Here is a 20,372-nt window from a genome sequence, read left to right as displayed (position 1 = left end):
TCATGCTGTGACTGCATGACCTGTAATTTCAATGCAGGAACCAGAGGAGGAAGAAAATTATTATAACAACTCCTAATTGAGTTTCACTGAGTCGCTTCAAACTATAACTTAGCCCATTTATATTTGGTAGGTAAGCTCTTGACAGTTTGGCTGAGTGGTCAGAGTCGAGGCCCTCGGACCAAAGAGGTCATGGGTTCCATTCCTGGTCAAGGCTCATACCTCTGTTGTAGTCTCCCTAGCCCTAGTAAATATCCAGGTGGAATTTACATACTGCCAATGATAACCTGGATTGGCTAAACCATAAAACCTGCTCACTAGTTGGCTTGAAGTCTAAATTTCTACTGCCAGGGTCAATGCTAGGACAGGCTGTTTCTTTCTAGAATCAAAGATTCATGGAATAATGTATAGTTGTTGTCCAGTCCTCACAAGATCCCTGGTGTAGACAGAGAAAGACTCTTAAAGGGATCTTCTCACTATGATTCTTAGCAGATGGAGCCTGCTCAAGCCTGCATTTATGGTGGTGGTTTTTCCCCAATCAGTGTTTCTGTGCTCAAAATCCAGACCCATCGAGTCTCACTGCCCCACACATTCTGCTGGTCCCAAGAATTCAAGAAAAACTGCCTGCGTTTTTACTGCAGCTCTTTTAAATGGCATGCATTTCCGGTTCGACCCTCTGTCCATATTACAGGGTCCAGCTTGATTAGCTGGGATGCCATAAACACACGTGTTCCCTTCCTAAGAGGGAATTACAAAGAAAGCGACACGTGCCCCCTCAAAGGGACTGTGTGTGTTCTCCTGGTGGCCTCAGGTTCCAGGAGCACAGGCTCTGTTTGATCTTTGACTTCCCCAGCCCTGACTCAGATCATCCCTGGTTGCCAACAGGCCTCTGCTGAGAGTGGGGACCGTTTCCAGGAAACACCAAGAAAAAGGCATTGGGTTCATGTGTCTTTATGGGGGTGAATGCTCGGACTTTTACGTCGCGAAAGGAGGGGGTTGGTTGTAGAGAAAGAAGGTCCACACACGGGCAGCTTGATTCTGCCGTCCTGTTTTTGCCATTCGGATGCATGAGGGAGGAAAGAGAAAGTCGGGTGGTGCAATGACACACACACACCCCCACCCAGTAGGCCTAGAACCTCCCCACATTTCTCTCTTTGTGTCCATCACTTAGTTTCACTGAACCCGAGAGTCCCCACCCCTACCCCTGTGGTGGTGAATGTGGGTGCTGTTTGGTTGGTTTCGCTATCTGGTATCTCCTGTCCTATAAGAGGGTCTGGCACCCAGGCAGTGTGAGGTCAACATTTGTTGATTGAATGAAAGTTGGAACAGTGACTTTTTAGAATTACAGTTGTATGTTGAATGTTCATGGGAGGGAATAATCATGTTACTTTATCCATAGTGTTACATAAAAGTGAGCCCAGCCAGTATGGCTCAGTGGTTGAGCGTTGACCTATGAATCAGGAAGTCAGGATTCCATTCCAGGCTTAATCCCCAGTAGGGGGGTTAGTGGGTACAGAAGGCAGCCGATCAATGATTATCTCTCATCATTGATGTTTCTCTCTCTCTCCTCCTCTCTCTGAAATCAATCAAAATCTATTTAAAAAATAAAAATGAAAGCATGGTGCCATTATAACACATGAAAGTAAGTGGTTAGTAAACAGCAAATATTTTTTAAGCTGCTGTTGATGCTGCTGCTGATATTTCAATGTGGTCCAGGCTTTGTGATCCCCAAGGACCACCAGGGAGCCGAGTCCGATGCAATAAACAAAAGAGCCTCTTCCATGTTAGCATGGGCTCTGTCCCACTCACGCCGGCAGCATGGCGGAAGAGAGCGAACTTCGCCAAGCCCTGGGGTTTTACTCAGGTCGGTGGTGATGTCATTGCCTCGGCAAACCCTGATTGGTTGGGTGAGGGCTAGGGTTCAGTTACAAAATGGAGGATAACTCTGCCCTGCCCCACAGTGGAGTCAGGAGTCTGTCCTCGCCCCACCCTGCCCTCTCAGTAAGCATGGATTGCTAATTGAGTAAAGTTTGGGTTTGCAAGTAGGATTTCACTGTCCATTGCATTGTACAGAGAGACTTATATAAAGAATCTTCAGAGCCGAAACTGGTTTGGCTCAGTGGATAGAGCATCGGTCTGTGGACTGAGGGTCCCAGGTTCGATTCCGGTCAAGGGCATGTCCATTGGTTGTGGGCACATCCCCAGTGGGGGTTGTGCAGGAGGCAGCTGGTTGAGGTTTCTCTCTCATTGATGTTTCTAGCTCTCTATCCCTCTTCCTTCCTCTCTATAAAAAATCAATAAAATATATTTAAAAAAAAATACTCAGAGCTTAGACCACAATCATGCAATTTTCTTCATCACCCAATAGAGTGCGGGAAACATCAACTAAAGGGGTTCCTTCTCCACAGATGGATTCCAGTACCCTGATGGGGCAAACCTATGAAAATTACTACTGTTTTCAGGGGAAGGACTAATATGTGGAGAGAAATAAGGTTACATCTTTCTTTGTTCAAAGCCGTGCCCCAAGCAGGCCAGGCCAGGCCAGGGTGGAGAGCACAGTCAAGTGCATTGTGTGCAAAAACAAAGATGCAGATGCAGCCATGGAACTGAGCTTCTGCTTACAGCCCAATTCGCTCATCTTTTATCCTTTGTTTTGAGGTAGGAAGGAAATATCACTTTTCACTTTTGTCTTTGACATGTTTGTGTTTTGTTGTTGTTGTTTTTTTAATTAAGGAATTTCTGGTGGCATACAGAGCATTTTGCTATCTCCATAAATTCAAAAAGCCTCCAGCAGTTCCTCTTTATCACAGCTATTTGCAGTTGTTTTTCCAGCATCATTGAGGATCCCAGTGTGGGCCTGTGAACTCTCACTTTCTCATAAGGTTCTAAGATAAGCTTGACACTGTGTGTCCTTATCAGTTTCTCCTCCTTCTACATTGCAAATTGGCTGGATAGATTTACTGGGTCCAGGAAGAATTCTTTAGCCTTTCTTTAACAGGGTAGATATTTTAAAAGTGAGCTTAGTACAGCTAGCAACTAATTTTTACCTCCAACCAGAGAGAAAGAGAGAGAGAAGTTTAGCCATCCCAAGTTGCACAATGCCATTCTGAGCAAGTGTTTTTCTTGCCTCTGTAAACACAACTATTAAAATAAGTAGTGCTTCCTATTACTTAGAGATTTACATATTTTACCCAATGTATCTCAAATATCTTCTTTGTTTTAGTCAAGGAATACGTAATATTCTGATTCTACTTACGTTTCTAATACACATTGAAAGACGGTTTTGTGGATGCAAATGCGGTTGGCAGAAGTAGCAATGTATCGATATAACCATATTTACATTCTCATGTAGTCAAGCCCTTTAATATTTACTTCTGGGAATAAATTAGCATCATCCCTTTCCTTGCCATGTCCTTGACCCTGAGGTGGCGGGTTGTCCTTCAATCACTCCAGCCACCTCTGCTAATCATTTATCTTGAATTACGTATTTGTTTTTTTAATTCCATGTCTTGGTCCACCGTCACAATACAAGCAGAATTTATTGTGGCCAAAGCACAGACAGAGAAAAAGCAGTCTCCGGCAATCTGTCTGGCTTAGTAGTCAGGGCATTAACTAAAGATAACACAAGCTTAATTATTCATACCATACGTGAATTCTTCACGCAGGATTAGGGTCATTTTATAGTAATAATTGTGTCCATGGTTCATCAAGTACGGGGTGATTTATGGTTTAATTTTCTTGGGGAAATAGTGAGCATATTACACCACAGTGTGATGGGGGAATAATTCAGTATTTTTCTTTTGTCTGTGATGGTAGCTTTTATATTGCTTACTCTCCCACTGGGAAAAATTATAAAACTGGGGGGCCAGGGGACAATGTTTGAAGGCTTCCAGTACTTAAGCCAAGACACCATAGGAAGGAAGCAAATTGTGGTGACTCCTAAATGTAGCATGTTTATGCCCTTCAAGGCTTTAACTGATTGAACTCACAGGCCATAATAGCCACGCTGAGATAGATAATCTGGAGTGGATGATGGCCTCATGGGAAGGTAGAACACCTTCCATGTTGTACTTTGGGGCTCCCAAGGTGTCCAACAATGGAGAGGCCAAAGCTTCAGGGAGGAGGTCATTGAAGGGAAGGTATCAGAGCATTCTGGTACCTTTTTCCCATGATGCACGTAGTGATTCTTAAAATGTGTAGGAGTAAGAGGATTTGAAAGCTATCAGACAGAATGTGCTAAGAGGCTAAACAGTGAAACAAATTGGAAATTGAACAGGCAGGATGGGCTCTAGAAGTCAAGGAAAACCAGAAATTAAATCAGCCCTTGTATAATCTGAAATTCAGTCTTGATGTTATCAAAGATCCATCTATCCATATCCTCCTGTGAAGAGATCATTCAATCCTATATAAAGGGAGATACTCTATTTTCCTTCTTCATATCCAAAATTAAAGCTCAGATTCTGGAAGGGTATAACAAACTGGTACAAACAATCCATGTATTGTAAAGGTTCTTGCTTGGCACATAAAATGTTTGAAACATTACTCAAGGCGTATTCTAATAAACCAAGGACACATATATACATATGACATTTAAGGTTACCACTAAAATACTATTCATTTGAGACTAACTAATAGGCTAATGAAGGAAATAGAATCATTAAAACATATTACTCCCCAAAAAGATAGAAAGGCGGGAACACAGAGGAAACTGATAAAGACATTTTAAAGATACAATAAGAAATTAATGAAATAAGCCAGTCAATGAAAGAGAAATACCACATGGCCTCACTCATTTATGGATATTAAAGAACATTATAAACTGACAAACCAAAAGTCAGATATAAAGACAGTAAAGCAACAAGCAGACTGTAAAATTACAGCGGGGAGAGTAGGGAGTTCTGGGGGAGATAAGAGATCAACAGAAGGACTTGTATACATGCATATAAGTACAACCAATGGACACAAAACTCTGGGGAGGGAGGGTATGTATGGGGGGGCAATGTTAAAATATGTACACAGATAATAATTTAATAAAAAAATTAAAAAAAGAAGCAAAAAAATAAAAGAAATTAAAACCCAGATATATAAACATTCACACTAAATGTAATTAAACTATATGCTTCAATGAATGGATATTAACTGTCAAACTAGGAAAACAATACCGATTTTCAAGTCATGTTTCTAATTAGAGATAAATTTAAATATAAGAACACATGAGGACTGAATGCATTGGCAAAGATATATGAAATTCAAGCCAAATGAGAGTAGTTCAGCTATAGAGGAAGGAGAAAAAATATTACCAAAAGGAAAAAGAAAAATTTCCTAATGATAAATGACTAAATTCAGCAGGGAGATAATATAAAAATTTTAAATTTTCATGTACCTAAGATACTGTTTGCCAAGTATATAAACAATTGACTGAAGTAAAGGAAAAATAGACATGTTAATGCTTGTAGATAAAGATTTTCAAATATAAGCCTCTGCTAATCAAAAAGTTGAAAACAAAAATGGTAAGGATAGAAAGTTTGAATATCATGATTAGTAAAGTTATATAACTGAAATGTAAAATACACTGCACTTAAAAATTAGAGAAAAATTGACCTGGCTGGTGTTGCTCAGTGGTAAAGCATGGGCCTATGAACCTGGAGGTCACAGTTCGATTCCTGGTCAGGGCATTTGCCCCAGTTGTGGGTTCAATCCCAGTGGGGGGAGTGCAGGAGGTAGCTGATCCATGATTCTCTCTCATCATAGATATTTCTCTCTCTCTCCCCCTCTCCCTTCCTCTCTGACATCAATAAAAATACTTTTAAATAATTTTCACAAACTAGAGAAAAATTGTATCTAACACACTTAAGACATTTACCCAAAATGGTCAAAATGGAACTATAAAGTGAGTCTCAACATGTGCAGAGTACATTTTCTTAATGCAATGGAATTAAACTAGAAATAAATAATGAAAAAGTGGCATTATCCCAAATAGTGGAAATTAAGCTATAAACTTACTTCTAAATGATCCATGAAATACAGACTAAAATCACCAAGGGAATGAGCACATTTTAAAAATGAATGATAAAATAATGACAGCATACCACTTATAGACTACCGCTCACAGTGCCTGAAGGAAAATTAGCCTTAAATGTCTACTAGAAATGAAAAAAAAAATGCTAGAAAATCAACATTATAAGCATTCACTTCAAAAAGACTAGAGGTGAACAGAAAATTAAGAACTAGTAGAGTGCTGAAGATAAATTTAGGATAGAATATAATGAAATCGAAGACATGTCCAGTAGTGACATTCAACAAAGCCAAAAGCTACTTCTTTGCAAAGATGAATAAAGTTAAAGAAATCATGCAAGAAAAAAGTAGAAAAGTTACACATTACTGCTGAAACTGGTTGGCTCAGTGGATAGAGCGTCAGCCTGCGGACTGAAAGGTCCAAGGTTCAATTCCAGTCAAGGGCATGTGCCTTGGTTGCGGGCACATCCCCAGTAGGGGGTGTGCAAGAGGCAGCTGATCGATGATTCTCTCTCATTGATGTTTCTAACTTTCTATCCCTCTCTCTTCCTCTCTGTAAAAAATCAATGAAATATATTTTTTTTAAAAAGAAAGAAAAGGTACACATTACCAATATCAGCAATGATGAAGAAAACATCGTTACAGACTATAGACATAAAAAATATGGTAATTGGATATCACTAATATATTGATCCATTAAGATATGGAAATACATGTGAAATAGGCTGGGTTGAAAAACGTAGTCTTTTCAAACTGCCTTAAATACGAAAAACAAAAATATGTCTATCACTTTCTGTGTTGAATAAATTAAATCCATGATTACTAATTCTTAACACAGAAATTGTCACGCCCCAGTGAATCTGACACACAGTTTATCAGAGAAGTAAACGAGGCAGCGTTTCCACCTCATGTCAGGAAGCCTTCGTGATTTTACTGTTCAGACCTGACAAGAATAATACAAGAAAGAAGAATTAACAGCCTGCTTCATGCTATCCGAGGTAGCACATTAGCAATTCAAAGCCACTAATATAAAAATATAATATTGCACCCAGGGAATACAAAGACAGATTATAACACTTGAAAACCTATTAGTATAAATTAAAATATTAAGAGGGGGAAAAAAAACACATAAGATCAAGCTCTACAGATGTGCAGTATTCTCATCTCTTGTTCATTAAAAAAAAAAAAAAAAAAAGGTTCTTGGCACACTAGAAATCGAAGAGAACTGAATCTGATAAAGGGTAGCTCTAGAAAACCATAGCAAATATGAGACCTAATGGTAAAATATTGAAAGCTGTCTCACTGAGATTGGAAATGAGATAAGGTTGTCTCCTGTTGTTACTTGTACGCAATTATGTTGACGGTTTTTCGCCGGTACAATCAGATCCCAGTAAGAAATGAAAGTATAAATATTGGGAAGGGAAAAGTAAAGTTGTCACTTTTCACGATCATATGATTGAGTACCCAAATGTGACAACAAAACCTATTGATAGCCGAAACCGGTTTGGCTCAGTGGATAGAGCGTCGGCCTTCAGACTGAGGGGGTCCCAGGTTCAATTCTGGTCAAGGGCATGAACCTTGGTTGCTGGCACCACCCCATTGGGGGGTGTGCAGGAAGCAGCACGGATGTTTCTCTCTCATCGATGTTTCTAACTCTCTGTCCCTCTCCCTTCCTCTCTGTAAAAAATCAATATATATATATATATATATATATATATATATATATATATATATGGAACAATACACTGAAATGGAATGGTTATATAGCTTATAATCAATCTTTTACTTGACTCCTAAATATAACATATCTAAGTTCATATATTTGTGCACCTAGAGAAATACACTATTTATAATAGCACTTTTCAGAATAGCATGAACTGAAACAACTCAGGTATCTGCCAGTATGAGGATAAGTCAATAAATTAGGGTATATACACAATACAGTTATTACAGTGTGTATACAATACAGTTAGTTTTCAAACAATAAAAAATAATGAAGTGTACAGCTGCACACAAACATATGAATGAATTTACAAATACTATATATATATATAATACAGTTACTGTGGTATATGTACAATACAAATTATTTTCCAAACAATGGAAAAGAATGAACTGTAGCAACAAGCAAACATACGAATGCATTTACAAATACAATATTGAGCTAAAGATGCCAGATACAAAAGTGTGTAGACTCTATTAATTCACTTTTTATAATGTTCCGTGCAAGGCAAACTAATATATTGTTGAGAAACAGAATTGAGCTAGCTTGACAGACAATGACTGAGAAGAGGTTCATGGGAGGGTTTTGGGATGCTGCTTATGCCAGATATCTTGATCTGGGGAGTGGTTACACAGGGATGATAATTTTATAAAAATACACAGGGATACACCTAAAGATTTATCCAGTTTATTGTTTACTTGGCCTACTTCCCCTGCAGAACTTGATCTCTCTCTCTTCTCTCTCTCTCTCTCTCTCTCTCTCTCTCTCTCTCTCTCTCTCTCTCTCTCACATACACACACACACACACACACACACACACACACACACAAACAAAAAAACAAACCTTTAAGGGAGTTGCCCCAAGAAATTATTTTTAAGTATGATTATTTTTCTAAATATAAATTTATTAATAGAAAATTCCATGTTAATAGAATCATCAAACCTTTCTTTTGATGTTGTTTATTGTATGAGAGGCCTGGTGCCCAAAAATTCATGCATGATGGTGTAGTGCTTTCCCTCAGCCCAGACTGTACCCTCTTGTGCCTGGCCCGTGCCCTCAGGGTATGTCTGACTGGCCTGGGCCCTCAGGGGATGTCTAACTGACAGCCTACATTGGGAGCAGAGGCCAGGAGAGGCTCCCACCACCACTTGCCAGCCTTCAGCCCTGCTTGTGGCTGAACAGCACTCCCTTTGTGGGAGCACACTGACCATCAAGTGTCAGCTCAGGCCCCACCTCCAATTGCCTGGCCTCCAGCCATCTCCTCCCTCTTCTTGCTGCCACCTTCCTTGGCTGGCCTGGCACCATCCACTCACCAGCCCCACCCCCTGCCAACTTGTGGTTCTACTGTTTGCTTTGCATATTAGGCTTTTATTATATAGGATTGCATTGTTTAGGAAGTAATCTGTATTCAAATTAGGGAGGGGTTATTCTTTTTTTTTTTTTTTAGATTATGTTTTACAAGTGCTATGCTAAAGAGAGCCTGTGGAGAATAAACACATTTTGTTTTCATTTATTTATTTAAATTTTTTTTTACTTGTTGGTCAGACTACCTGTGATTCCTACTTTTTTATCTCTTTCAGGCTTTGAGTAGATATGGTCAGGCTGACTAGATTCCATATAATTTGATTTTTTTAGGCTCATTAGATTTTAGAAAATGATAATTCTTTACTATCTATTATGATATATAACTCATATTAATTTATTTCAGTCCTTCCATACTCTGATATCATATTCCCATTTGAGAAAAAAATCTTTATAGTAAGCCAATAGACTTCAAAGAGATAGTGTGTAACAGATCATGCAATATGTGCTGGGTGGTTTACAATGTTGATACTCTTCTCTAATAAAGTGCATGTGTGTTTGTGTGTACATGTATGAATCCAGGGCACGGTTGTTATTGTAAGTTGATACTGAGTGAGCATTTGAAATAAATATTAAATAAATCTGTACATAATTCCTCTGAAAGTATGTCTCCATAATTATGATTCTGTTTTATAAGGGGTTTAAGTGGAATTGCATTATAAAAATAATCTCCAGAAATTTAGTTCCAGTATTTTTGAATCAATCCTGTTTGAAATAATTAAGGGGAAAATAAAACCTAAGGATTTAGTAATAGAAACATAATGCAATTTGTTGGCAGGATGAGAGATTCTGCAAAGAAGACTTAGATCACCACTGGGGGCATGGAGATAATAAATTCATTATGGAAGTTTACTTCCTTATCTCTTATAGTATGGAGAATGAGGAGATGTAAAAGAAAATTAAAAACATGTACTTAGGGCTGTGAAAGGAGAGAATTGATATTTTTGAGTTCCAAATTCAGCAGAAGCAATATAGTTGAATGATGAGGCATACCTTTAACAAAGCAAATGAAAACCCCAATGGATATACATACAACAATAACAAACAATAAATAATAGATCTGGCCTGCATGGCTCAGTGGTTGAGCATGAACCTATGAACCAGGAGGTCATAGTTTGATTCCTGGTCAGGGCACATGCCTGATGGACATAATTACCAAGAAGAAGTACATGGGAGGCTTTTGGGGTGCTGGTCATGCTAGATATCTTGCAGGCTTGATCCCCAGGAGTTGGTGTGCAGGAGGCAGCCAATCAATGATTCTCATCATTAATGTTTCTCTCTCTCTCCCTCTTCCTTCCTCTCTGAAATCAACAAAAATATATATTAAAAAAAGAATAGAGGTAACAGAGAAAAAAAGTTGTAAACATAAGTAAATAATTAAAAGTAGGCTAAGTAACATATTAATAGAAAAATAAAAAATATAACATTTTCATTCTCATCAAGTACCACCTTTTCATTTATAAGCTGTCTTTCTTTATATGTGTGTATGCAGTTATGTGTTGCCTTTATTTAGAACATAACTGTTATAGTTAATAAAATACATAGTATCTAAGAGGTTTATAAAGTCATTTCTCACCTCAGTGGCTTCTACAGCATTTCCCCAGAGGATCAAAATGTTAGGCCGTGAAGGTGGTTTCCTGGCCTTGAACTCCCGTGAGCTGGAGGGAAGATACTGAGGCCTCCCTGTAGATACACAGGGAAAGGGTGGGGGTGACCTCACTATTTCCAGGTTCACTTCAATGAAGGTAATAAACCAGAGACCCACACATGTCCTCCCCATTTAGAAAGCACCTGGAAGTCGGGTGGCCAGATAGCATGCTTTTTCGTCGGTAGGAAAAAAGACAGGGACAGTGAGGACCTAACCAAAGTCACCGTTTAAGAGTCCATTTCTCCGGGGAGTTCAAGGAATTTGCAAATATGTGCAAATCCACCATTTTCTCAGTGAGAGGAAGCGCCGTTCTCCTTTCCGTGAGAGAGCTACTCCTTGAATAAAAAAGCTAAGACATCCATAATAATAAAAGCGTAATATGCAAATCGATCAAATCACCAAACAGCAGAATGACCTTCTGGACAACCTTCCAGATGACCACGCTACGACACTCACTGGTACCAGGCCAGCCAAGGTGGGTGTGATGCGATTGGTGAGGGGTCAGGCCATTGCCACATGATCGCCCTGTAGAGGGAGGCCCAGGCCACTGGCTAGCAGAGTGATGGATCAATTGGGGGACTCCACGATCGCCCCCAAAGGGGAGGCCCAGGCTATCCTGTGGTGGTGCTGCAGGGGCAATCCATGGAGGAGCCCCGGCTGGGTGGGCAAGGCCTACCTCTTAGGGGAGATTGATCATGGGGCTCCCAAACTGAGAGGGCACAGGCCAGGCTTAGAGAACCCACCCCCAAGTGCATGAATTTTGTGCACTGGACCTCTAGTACTAGTATAAGCTTTGTTCCTGTGACAACAAAGCCACCATCTGATTATAGTTCTGATTTTATTCACAACCACTATGTAAATATGACAGCATTTAAGGAGTAAAATAGTGTGATTATTCTTTAAAGTCTGGCTTGCTGGAATTTTCACAATCCTGTCATAAAAATTATTAAAATTCTGGTGGTCAGTGATTCTTTCTATGCACACTAGAAGGCAGAGATTTCTTGGTATGTATTTGAGGCACTCACAGGACTATGTGTGAACCAGGGCATCAGTACAGTTGCTACAAGAGTAAAAGGATAAAGCATAAAAATATATTGTAAATAGAAAAAACAGTCAAATCTTGGTAGCCTGGTTTGGCTCAGTGATTAGAGTGATGGCCTATGGATTGAAGGGTCCCAGATTGGATTCCTGTCAAAGGTATGTACTCTCTTGCAGGCTTGATTCCCCAGCCCTTCTCGAGAGTATGTGGGAGGCAACCAATTGATATGTCTCTCTTACATTGATGTCTCCTTTTTTGTCTATCCCTATAAAAATTAATGAAAAAATATCCTTAAGTAAGGATTAACAAAACACACACACACACACACACACACACACACACACACACACAATAATAATAATAATAATCCTGGTAGTATTCCTACTCTGCTAATGTCTATTGGCTATTATATTCCAACTTTTTTTGGATGCTAATATCCTATGAACTGATAAATCATCACTACTGATTTAGAAATTACCAAACCATTTATGGGCAAAATATACCTCAAAACGTTTTAACTTTAGTCAGTAATGAGCTCACTCCCACTGCTGAAATGATTTTCCATGATGTTTCAAATTCCCATCAGTTTCATTTTAAATTTCCTAAGTTGCCAGCTCCCCGATCACATATTCAGTTCACATCTTCCTACTTTGTGAACTTCCACTGTGCCTCTATCCCCCACTCGATTATAAATTCTCTTATTTTGCCTTGCCCTATTGACTGAAATTTACTGCTCCCGGCTTCTACCCTTCTGCTTATGGAAGGCTCAAGGATTATTTATTGAGCCTCACTAGTATATCTAAATTTGTCACATTTTTTCCCTCTCTCTTATAGTCTGAAATGGAGAGGCTGTTTACCTCAATCGATGACTGAAAACAGCAGCTCATGGAAACTAGTTAGAAGCAAATTCCCAAGTAACAGAATTGGCAGCATTCCATTACCCTTGATTATAAAAGGGCAAAATTAATGGGCAGTTCATGAGGCTATGTGACAGAGAGGTGACGGGGAGTCACTGTGATTCAAATGGCAGAAGTCAAGGGGTTGTTTATCCTAGCTGCCATGTCAGTCTCTCTTTCATCGGATGTAAAAACTGTCTGACTCTGGTGGCCCACTGCAGTGAGCCCTTCCTTCTAGACCACTTAGTCGCATCTCTGGTGTTTGGGAAAGTAATATTTAATGAATGCTAATCAAGTTTCTAATTATAATATCTTAATGTTTGTGTATCAGATGAAAGGCAAACATTTTGGGGCCAGTCACAAAGGACATGAATAATTTTTCTTAGAAGCTTAATTAATGAGTTGTGTTGCTCTACAATATATTGAAAATTTGAACTGCCATCATTTCATTAATTTAGATAAAAGTGAGTTTTCGGCATTTAATGATGACATGTTGAAAATGATGATAAGTTGCAAAGTTTTTAATCATGCACATTTATTTAACAGAGACAATAATAACACATTCTGAGGATATTTGGGGGGTGTGGGGTACTGGGATCATGTAGGGTGTAGGAGGCAAGGATGGAGCTCCAAGCTATCATGTTTCTTGCTAACACGATATATTCCCTTTACTCTTCAGTAGCTACTCTTCAGCTCATGGTCAGGCTAGAGAGAGAGATAAATCTTTAAGCATATAATCATACCTTATTTTAAGTAATTATACCTTATTTATCGAATTTACTCAAGTAGATAAAGCATGAAATGTAAGTTCCTTACCTCAAGGTCTGGTGCTATACTTTTAAATAAAACTTTTCTTTCATCAAAAGTTGGGAGTGCATGCTTCCTCTTTGAATAAAGAATGGATTAATCCATTAGATATAAGATAGTAAAGAGAAGGGATTTATCAGGTGACATATTTGAGGCCATTGGCTTGATTTGGGGAAAGTGAGATTGTTTCATGACTGAGGTGGCTGGAATTTCAGAGGAGAATAGTCATCCATCCTTAGGTAATCAAATTGGAATACTGGAGGGTAGTCATGCTAGTTAACCAAATGTAAATCTTGTAGCATTGCCAGTGGGGTTAACCAAGTATAGATTTGTAACATGGCTCTGGTCATTTGGTGGTGGTGCTTTAGAAATACCATCATATTTAAGAAAAAACAAAACAAAACACAGTGATGAGTGTTTGAAGGTTTTAGAGATTGGAATGTAATCAATTATCAAAAGCAGATTTGATATATCAAAAGCAAGTTGATTTCTTTACATTCAGAAGTCAAACGCTTCCCCCCTCATGGGTTGCTGATAAATATTTGATAAATATTTAGTGCTACAGAAACACAAATAAATAATTGGCCATCCCCAATGCATTTGGCATAATTTACCAACATCAAAAGACTCTACAGTCAGAGTCAAACTATTGTATTTACTACAAATAAAAAAAATCATCACATGGCCCAAGTCAGCAATGTATTAATGGACCAGATGTTTGTGTGTGTGTGTGTGTGTGTGTGTGTGTGTGTGTGTGTGAAACTTTTTAAATTTAAGGGTTTGAGGATTACGGATTATGTATTAAATTATTTGCTATTGGGATTGACCTGGAAAGATTAGAAGATTATTATCTGTGTACACTGATGAAAATCTTTATGAAAATGAAAATATTAAAATGACTTGGGCTTATGTTATCCAAAACCATCCCAAGGTCAAGTTTTAATAAAAATATTATTTATAAAAAAACATGATCCCCCATCTTTAAGATTATTATTTTTTAATCACCGCAAAGGACCAATTAACAATTGATTTGGTTCTGCCCTTATGCTGGGTTTTTGTTCTTCTTTAACAGATAGCCTGTCAAAGGAGGGATAGCACAAAATTGGGTTTTATTCCACCCACGATAAACAAAGAGATAGATCTTTGTTGCATACAGCACTTTTTTTTATTTTGTCTAATGGACTTTATTAATAAAATAAAGCTTTCTTTATCAGGGAAACCTTTTAATGATTCAGAGCGAGGCTCCAGCAAATGGTGTTTGGAAGAATAATCTACACTTTTTTTTTTTTTTTTTTTTTTTTTTTTTTTTTTTTTTTTAAGCAGGGAAGCCCTGGCTGTTTTTTTTCATTGAGCGGTCAGACTTCATAGCCCACCATGTTGAAACCACACCCTTCCCCCCGCCCCCTCCCCACAAGGGGGGAGTTGAAACAGACACTCATGCTTTCAAGAACAGTTGAGTTGCACGTTACAATGAAATGCCCTCAATGCTGATGTTATCTTTTCCTTCCCATAGGGAACCACAGTCAGATATCACGAGTACCTGTTGCTATTAAAGTGCTGGATGTCAATGACAACGCCCCTGAATTCGCATCCGAATATGAGGCATTTTTATGTGAAAATGGAAAACCCGGCCAAGTAAATATCTCCATGTTGTTAATGCTGATATGTTTGTATGCGACTGTCTCCTATTTGACTAACCTGCGTGAGAGTGTGCACCTGCCTTCTTTTTGGTCCGCAGAGTCACAGGCAAGAAACCTCCGGGTGGAAAAAGAGAGGGAGTGTTTTTCTTTCCTTGCTAAGTAGGACCAGATTGGCTCTGGTCCTACTGTGCTGTGACCCCAGAGCCAAAGAACTAACTTACACTATTCTAGGGTCTGGATGAGAGCAGGGAAGGGGCCCACAGAGTAACCTTCAAATGACAGGAAGCAAGGGGGAAGCTCATGGGGAGTGAATGCTTGGCTCACGTCAAACATAGAAATAACACAGAACAGTGGGACCTGGGTCAACAGCTCTCTGAGGGTGTAGGAAGTGAATTTTGAAATCTGTAAAAATGTAGTTAATTCATTTTGACATAAGATAGACAAGGGGTCTTAGACATGTAACTCTAGTATCTGATAATTGTGTGTTGATGGAATTTTTTAAAATTTTTTTTACCTGTTTCATCTAGTATAAATAGAAACAATTAAGAAAGGATGAGGTAGAGGGCAGAGAGGTAAGGAGGTGGGAGGGAGAAAAAAAGGGAGGAATGGAGAGAAGGAGGGAGTGGTGAGGGTGAGAGGAAGAGGGTATAGGGAGGAAGGGAAGTTATGAGGGAAGGTTGGAGGAAGAGAGTTGTAAGCAAGAACAAAACAAAATGAAACCTGCTATACTCTGAATGTCCAAATGGAAATAGTATATGTAAAGTTCTGAAAAACACAAATGTAATGGATTTATCTGAACAAGGTACCAAAGTACTGTATGTTTAAGAAATTTATCATTTTTCAACTTACTAATTTATTTCTGGATGGTGACATTTTAATTTAAATAAACAGCAGCTGACAGCATGACACTGGAGTTGTTAATCCAACTATTCTTGTGCCTCACGTGGGTGTTAGGAATTAAACTTACTATTTGCTGAGCAGTTTACCTGACAGGAGTCAGATTTTTTTTTCTGTCAAAAGAAAGGATTAATACACTGGCTTTATATTTTTCATTTATTACAAAAGATCAGTGTGTTACCATCCTTTAAAAACAGTGGACATTTTCTCCTAGACTACTCTCATATATCTGAACTATTAGCATTGTTTACCAAAATAACACACACACACACACACACACACACACACATACACTGAAATTGTTATAAAACTGATTAATTTCAAGCAACTAGACAATATGAATGTGTTCTAATGAAAGCATTCACCTTTTACAGTGCTATACTCTTTTTAAAAAAAATAATATTCTAATATTTGTTCCAATGTTTCTTAATTTTATAATGTGGAACTGCTCTCTAGCAGGTTTTGAACATTTTCATTTGTGATCCTCTAAAGATGGAGTGTGTTTATATATACAGGGTGGGGGGAAAAATAGGTTTATAGTTGTTCGTATGGAAATGAATAAAATAACACGAATAAACAGGGTTTCACATACTCACAACTATAAACCCACTTTTATGCCACCCAGCTAAGTATGTCATATTTATTTAGCGAAGATGGCGGATTGAATTGGCAGAGAGTTTGATCAAAATATACAAAATATATGCAGGTCCCTTTTCAAGACCCTCTCATGTTTGTGAGATCCAGATCATTGCTGGGATAATATAGCCACTCACAGACTTATAAGCTTGTCCCTTTCAATCATACAGAATCTGTCAAATGCATTAGAATTTAAATAAATCGCCATTGTTCATGCAAAACTTATGGCACAAGTTGAGAGAGTAACAGCATCAACATTGCAGAAATCCAACATTGCCTTCACTTGTGGCATTGACACGCATGTCTTCTGAACCCCAGGAATCTGGAGTTTTACCCAGTGGATTTTAACTGTTTCCAAGGTTTTAATGATTCCTTAGCAGTTCTTATCCTCAGGAGGGCGGAGGGGGGGGCGGGGGGTGGGATCAGGTTATTTCATCACCTTTCCTATGCAAGATCAAAATAAAAGAGAAAAGTTAATTCTTTGTTTTATAATTTTTGCAGGTTAAAATGACTCTTTTGTCAAGAGCTGTTTATGTTGTGTGTGTGTCTACTGTACTAGCTCATCCTCAAATGCATCTGTTTAGGCAGATCTGTCAAAGGTTCATTTTTACATGGAAAGATGAGATCTTTGGTTGTTCAGCGTAATTTTTGGACTGGTTTATACACATGCAATCATCCACCTCCTGAATCTCCTGATTTCTTTGTGCAATTCACAAGTCATATTTGGTTCGTTGCATCACTCCCAGTCACTTTCAATAGCTCGAGAATCTCATTTTTATATTTAACTTTTTCCAAAAATTCATTATTGTTACCTACACTAGTGTTCACCTATATAAGTTCAACACAGATAAAACTTTCAATCATCTCTACTCACACCCCACAGACCACTGACTCATTTTCCAATTATAATGTCCATTCTCAAATGATCAAAAATAAATGTCAAACATTGAATTAGCACCAGATTCGTAGTCACTCAATATTTTTCAGCAATTGATGTCTGCTTTACAGCGGCCTCAGAGGAAGGAGTGCAGGTGACTTTGAAATCTGGTTTGCCTGGAAGGTGTGGATTTAAGGCTAAATTCTGAGGGGATCAGCTTCTGGGGAGATAGTGCAACTGGAGGTCATTAGCAGTAATCAAGGGCAAGCCATTCAGAATACCCAGTCCAAAGACTTCTGGACTGAGAGAACCTCAAAGAGGTTTTTAAACATCTCATAAACTCAAAGCCAATGTCAACATGAATGTAGATAATTATTTTGTGCTTGAATAGTGGATTGAACTCATCAACAAAATACCAAATAAGAAAGAAAAGAAAGGAAGGAGAGAGGAAGAGGTGGAGGGAGGGAAAGATGGAGGGAAAGAATGAAAGAGAGGAAGGAAGGGAGGGAAAAAGGAAGGGAGGAAAAAATGGAGGAAGGAAGGAAAAAAGGGAGGGAGGGGAGGAAGGGAGGGAGAGAGGGAGGGAGGAAGGGAAGAAGGAAGGAAGGAAGGAAGGAAGGAAGGAAGGAAGGAAGGAAGGAAGGAAGGAAGGAAGGAAGGAAGGAAAAAAGGAAGGAAGGAAGAAAGGAAAGAAGGAAGGAAGGAAGGAAGGAAGGAAGGAAGGAAGGAAGGAAGGAAGGAAGGGAAGGAGGGAGGGAAGGAAGGAAAGCAGGGAGGGAGGGAGGGAGGAGAGAGAAGACCAAAAGAGAGGAAGGACGCCGGTTTCATCTTCTCTAGGTGTAGCTTTCCATTTCATGGCATATCTGTGCTAAAATTGGCAGATGTTCACTTTGAACATAGAGCTGTAAATCATATCAGCCCCAGAACCTCCTCATAATTCTGAAATGGAAGATTACTTTTTCTTGAATTTGTTCCCTTAAAAGAATAACAGCAACCCTGTGACACAGAGAAATTGTTCCCATTCCATATTATACAAAACCAACATAAATCCCTTCTGGTTAGAATTCTTTTAAATCTCCAATATACAATTATTTAAATGTTAAAAATACAAATTCCACGGTATTTTCTGATTATGAGTGTTGTTGTTTTTTATTCTAATAGTTATAAGTAATTTATCTTAAATAAAAAGATAGAAGATGGTGCACATCTTTAACCTCTAATTTGATGATGGTCTGATAGAGTCGTCTACACATTACTTGGCCCTCAGTTATCAGGAAAAATAAAAAGATGCTCTCCACTTACTTGACATCACTAATTTCAAAATTAGAAAGCAAAATATATGCCTGCTATTTCCTTTATCTAATGGGATGGTAGGCTTTGACAGCCAGTCAGTATGAATTGAATACTAACTATATGCCAGGACTTGACCTGGTATTGGGGATCTAGTGGCAAACAATGCCCTACCCATCAGTCTTTTTCCCTCATGGGGTATTCTCTCTGGCAAACACATACTAGAATTAGAAATGATAGGATTGCATGAAAATACCTCAAATCCTCGTGGCAGAAAGGAGCCAGAAGAGAGAAAAGAAATGGAGCTATCTTAATAACAAGACCTCCACCAGAGACAGGCAACATCTGCCAAGAATTCCAGAGGAATCAGCTGGGAATAGCCCTGATGCTGCCTGGAGAGAGTGGTCACATGGCCGGGCAGGTGCAGGAGCAGGCAACAGATGTGGAGAAACCATCATTCTGCCCAAGAACACCTCACTCGGAACCACACATGAGAGAACAGAACTTCAGTGGCCAGTGTTGGCCAGAGGGCCTTGCATCATTCTGTTATCCATCTTGGTCTTCCAATATGAGCTTTCTAGGATTTTATTTGCAATGCCAGCCTCTTCTATCTCATACAGAGAGAACTGGGGAAATCTGTCCCAGATGGTGCATTGACACAGGGACTGAACAAAAATGTTGTATTTCTAGGAGTGAATCAAGGTCTCATGTTGAGGCTCAGAGAATATTGGAGAATTATTGTTTGAGAATCCGGTAGGCGACAGACGGCTTCAGTTCTTTTTCCTCCAGGAAGGAGCTTCCCTGTTACTATAAATGAAGCTAGTGGAGGCTAATTTAAGCTTCATCACCAGCTATAGAAGTTGAGATGTACTATTTGGAATCAAGTTAATTATGTCTGGGTTAAAAAAAGATTCTGATTTACCTCTTTTAATCTCTTCTTTCTCTGATCAATACTGCAGTATATAAAGTTAGTTTATCATAGGAATATCACAGGCACTCCCCCCTAAAAAAATAGAATAACCATTACTACTACATAGGATCTAGCCAATGTTTGGCGTGTAATGCATAGTCACAGAATTTTAAAATCATGGTTGTCATTTACTTCATTTGGCAGTGACAAATAATTCAATAATTATTTTCTCAGATATCACCATGGAAACACTCATTCTACTCACAGACACGCAGCGCACAAGCTAACCCTCTTCACATGAAAAATAATTCATCTATTTATTGAACTGTATTTATTGTGCATCCTCAAGAGGCTAAATATTCTCATATGAACCTGGAGAAACAATATGAGAAGGACCAAAAATGTTCCCTCTTCTAGAACTGTTTTTAAAACTGATTTTAGAGAGGAAGGGAGAGGAAGAAAGAGATGGAAACATCAGTAATGACAGAGAACCATTGACTGGCTGCCTTCTGCACGCTCCCCACAGAGGATGGAGCCTGCAGCCTGGGCATGTACGCTGACTGAGAATTGAACCATGACCTCCTGGTTCACAGGTCGATGCTCAGCCACTGAGCTACACTGGCTGGGCATGGAA

General features: G+C 38.9%; 1 protein-coding gene across 6 annotated transcripts in view; it reads left to right on the top strand.

The window, feature by feature from the left end:
- The window catches only part of CDH8 (cadherin 8), a 303,401-nt gene that overhangs the window by 231,236 nt on the left and 51,793 nt on the right, over nt 1-20,372 (top strand). For all 6 annotated transcript variants that reach the window (XR_014792854.1, XM_084860691.1, XM_084860690.1 and 3 more), the window contains one exon: nt 15,002-15,123. Coding sequence is in view for 5 of the 6 variants with exons in the window: in XM_084860691.1 (XP_084716817.1) it covers nt 15,002-15,123 (122 nt within the window). In the remaining variant the exon portion in view is untranslated. The remainder of the gene's footprint in view (nt 1-15,001; nt 15,124-20,372) is intronic.

The sequence above is a fragment of the Pipistrellus hanaki genome (genome assembly GCF_964339955.1).
Source record: "Pipistrellus hanaki genome assembly, chromosome: 15".
NCBI classification, from domain to species: Eukaryota; Metazoa; Chordata; class Mammalia; order Chiroptera; family Vespertilionidae; genus Pipistrellus; species Pipistrellus hanaki.
The sequence above is the reverse complement of the archived record's forward strand: the minus strand, read 5'-3'. Positions and strand labels throughout refer to the sequence as shown.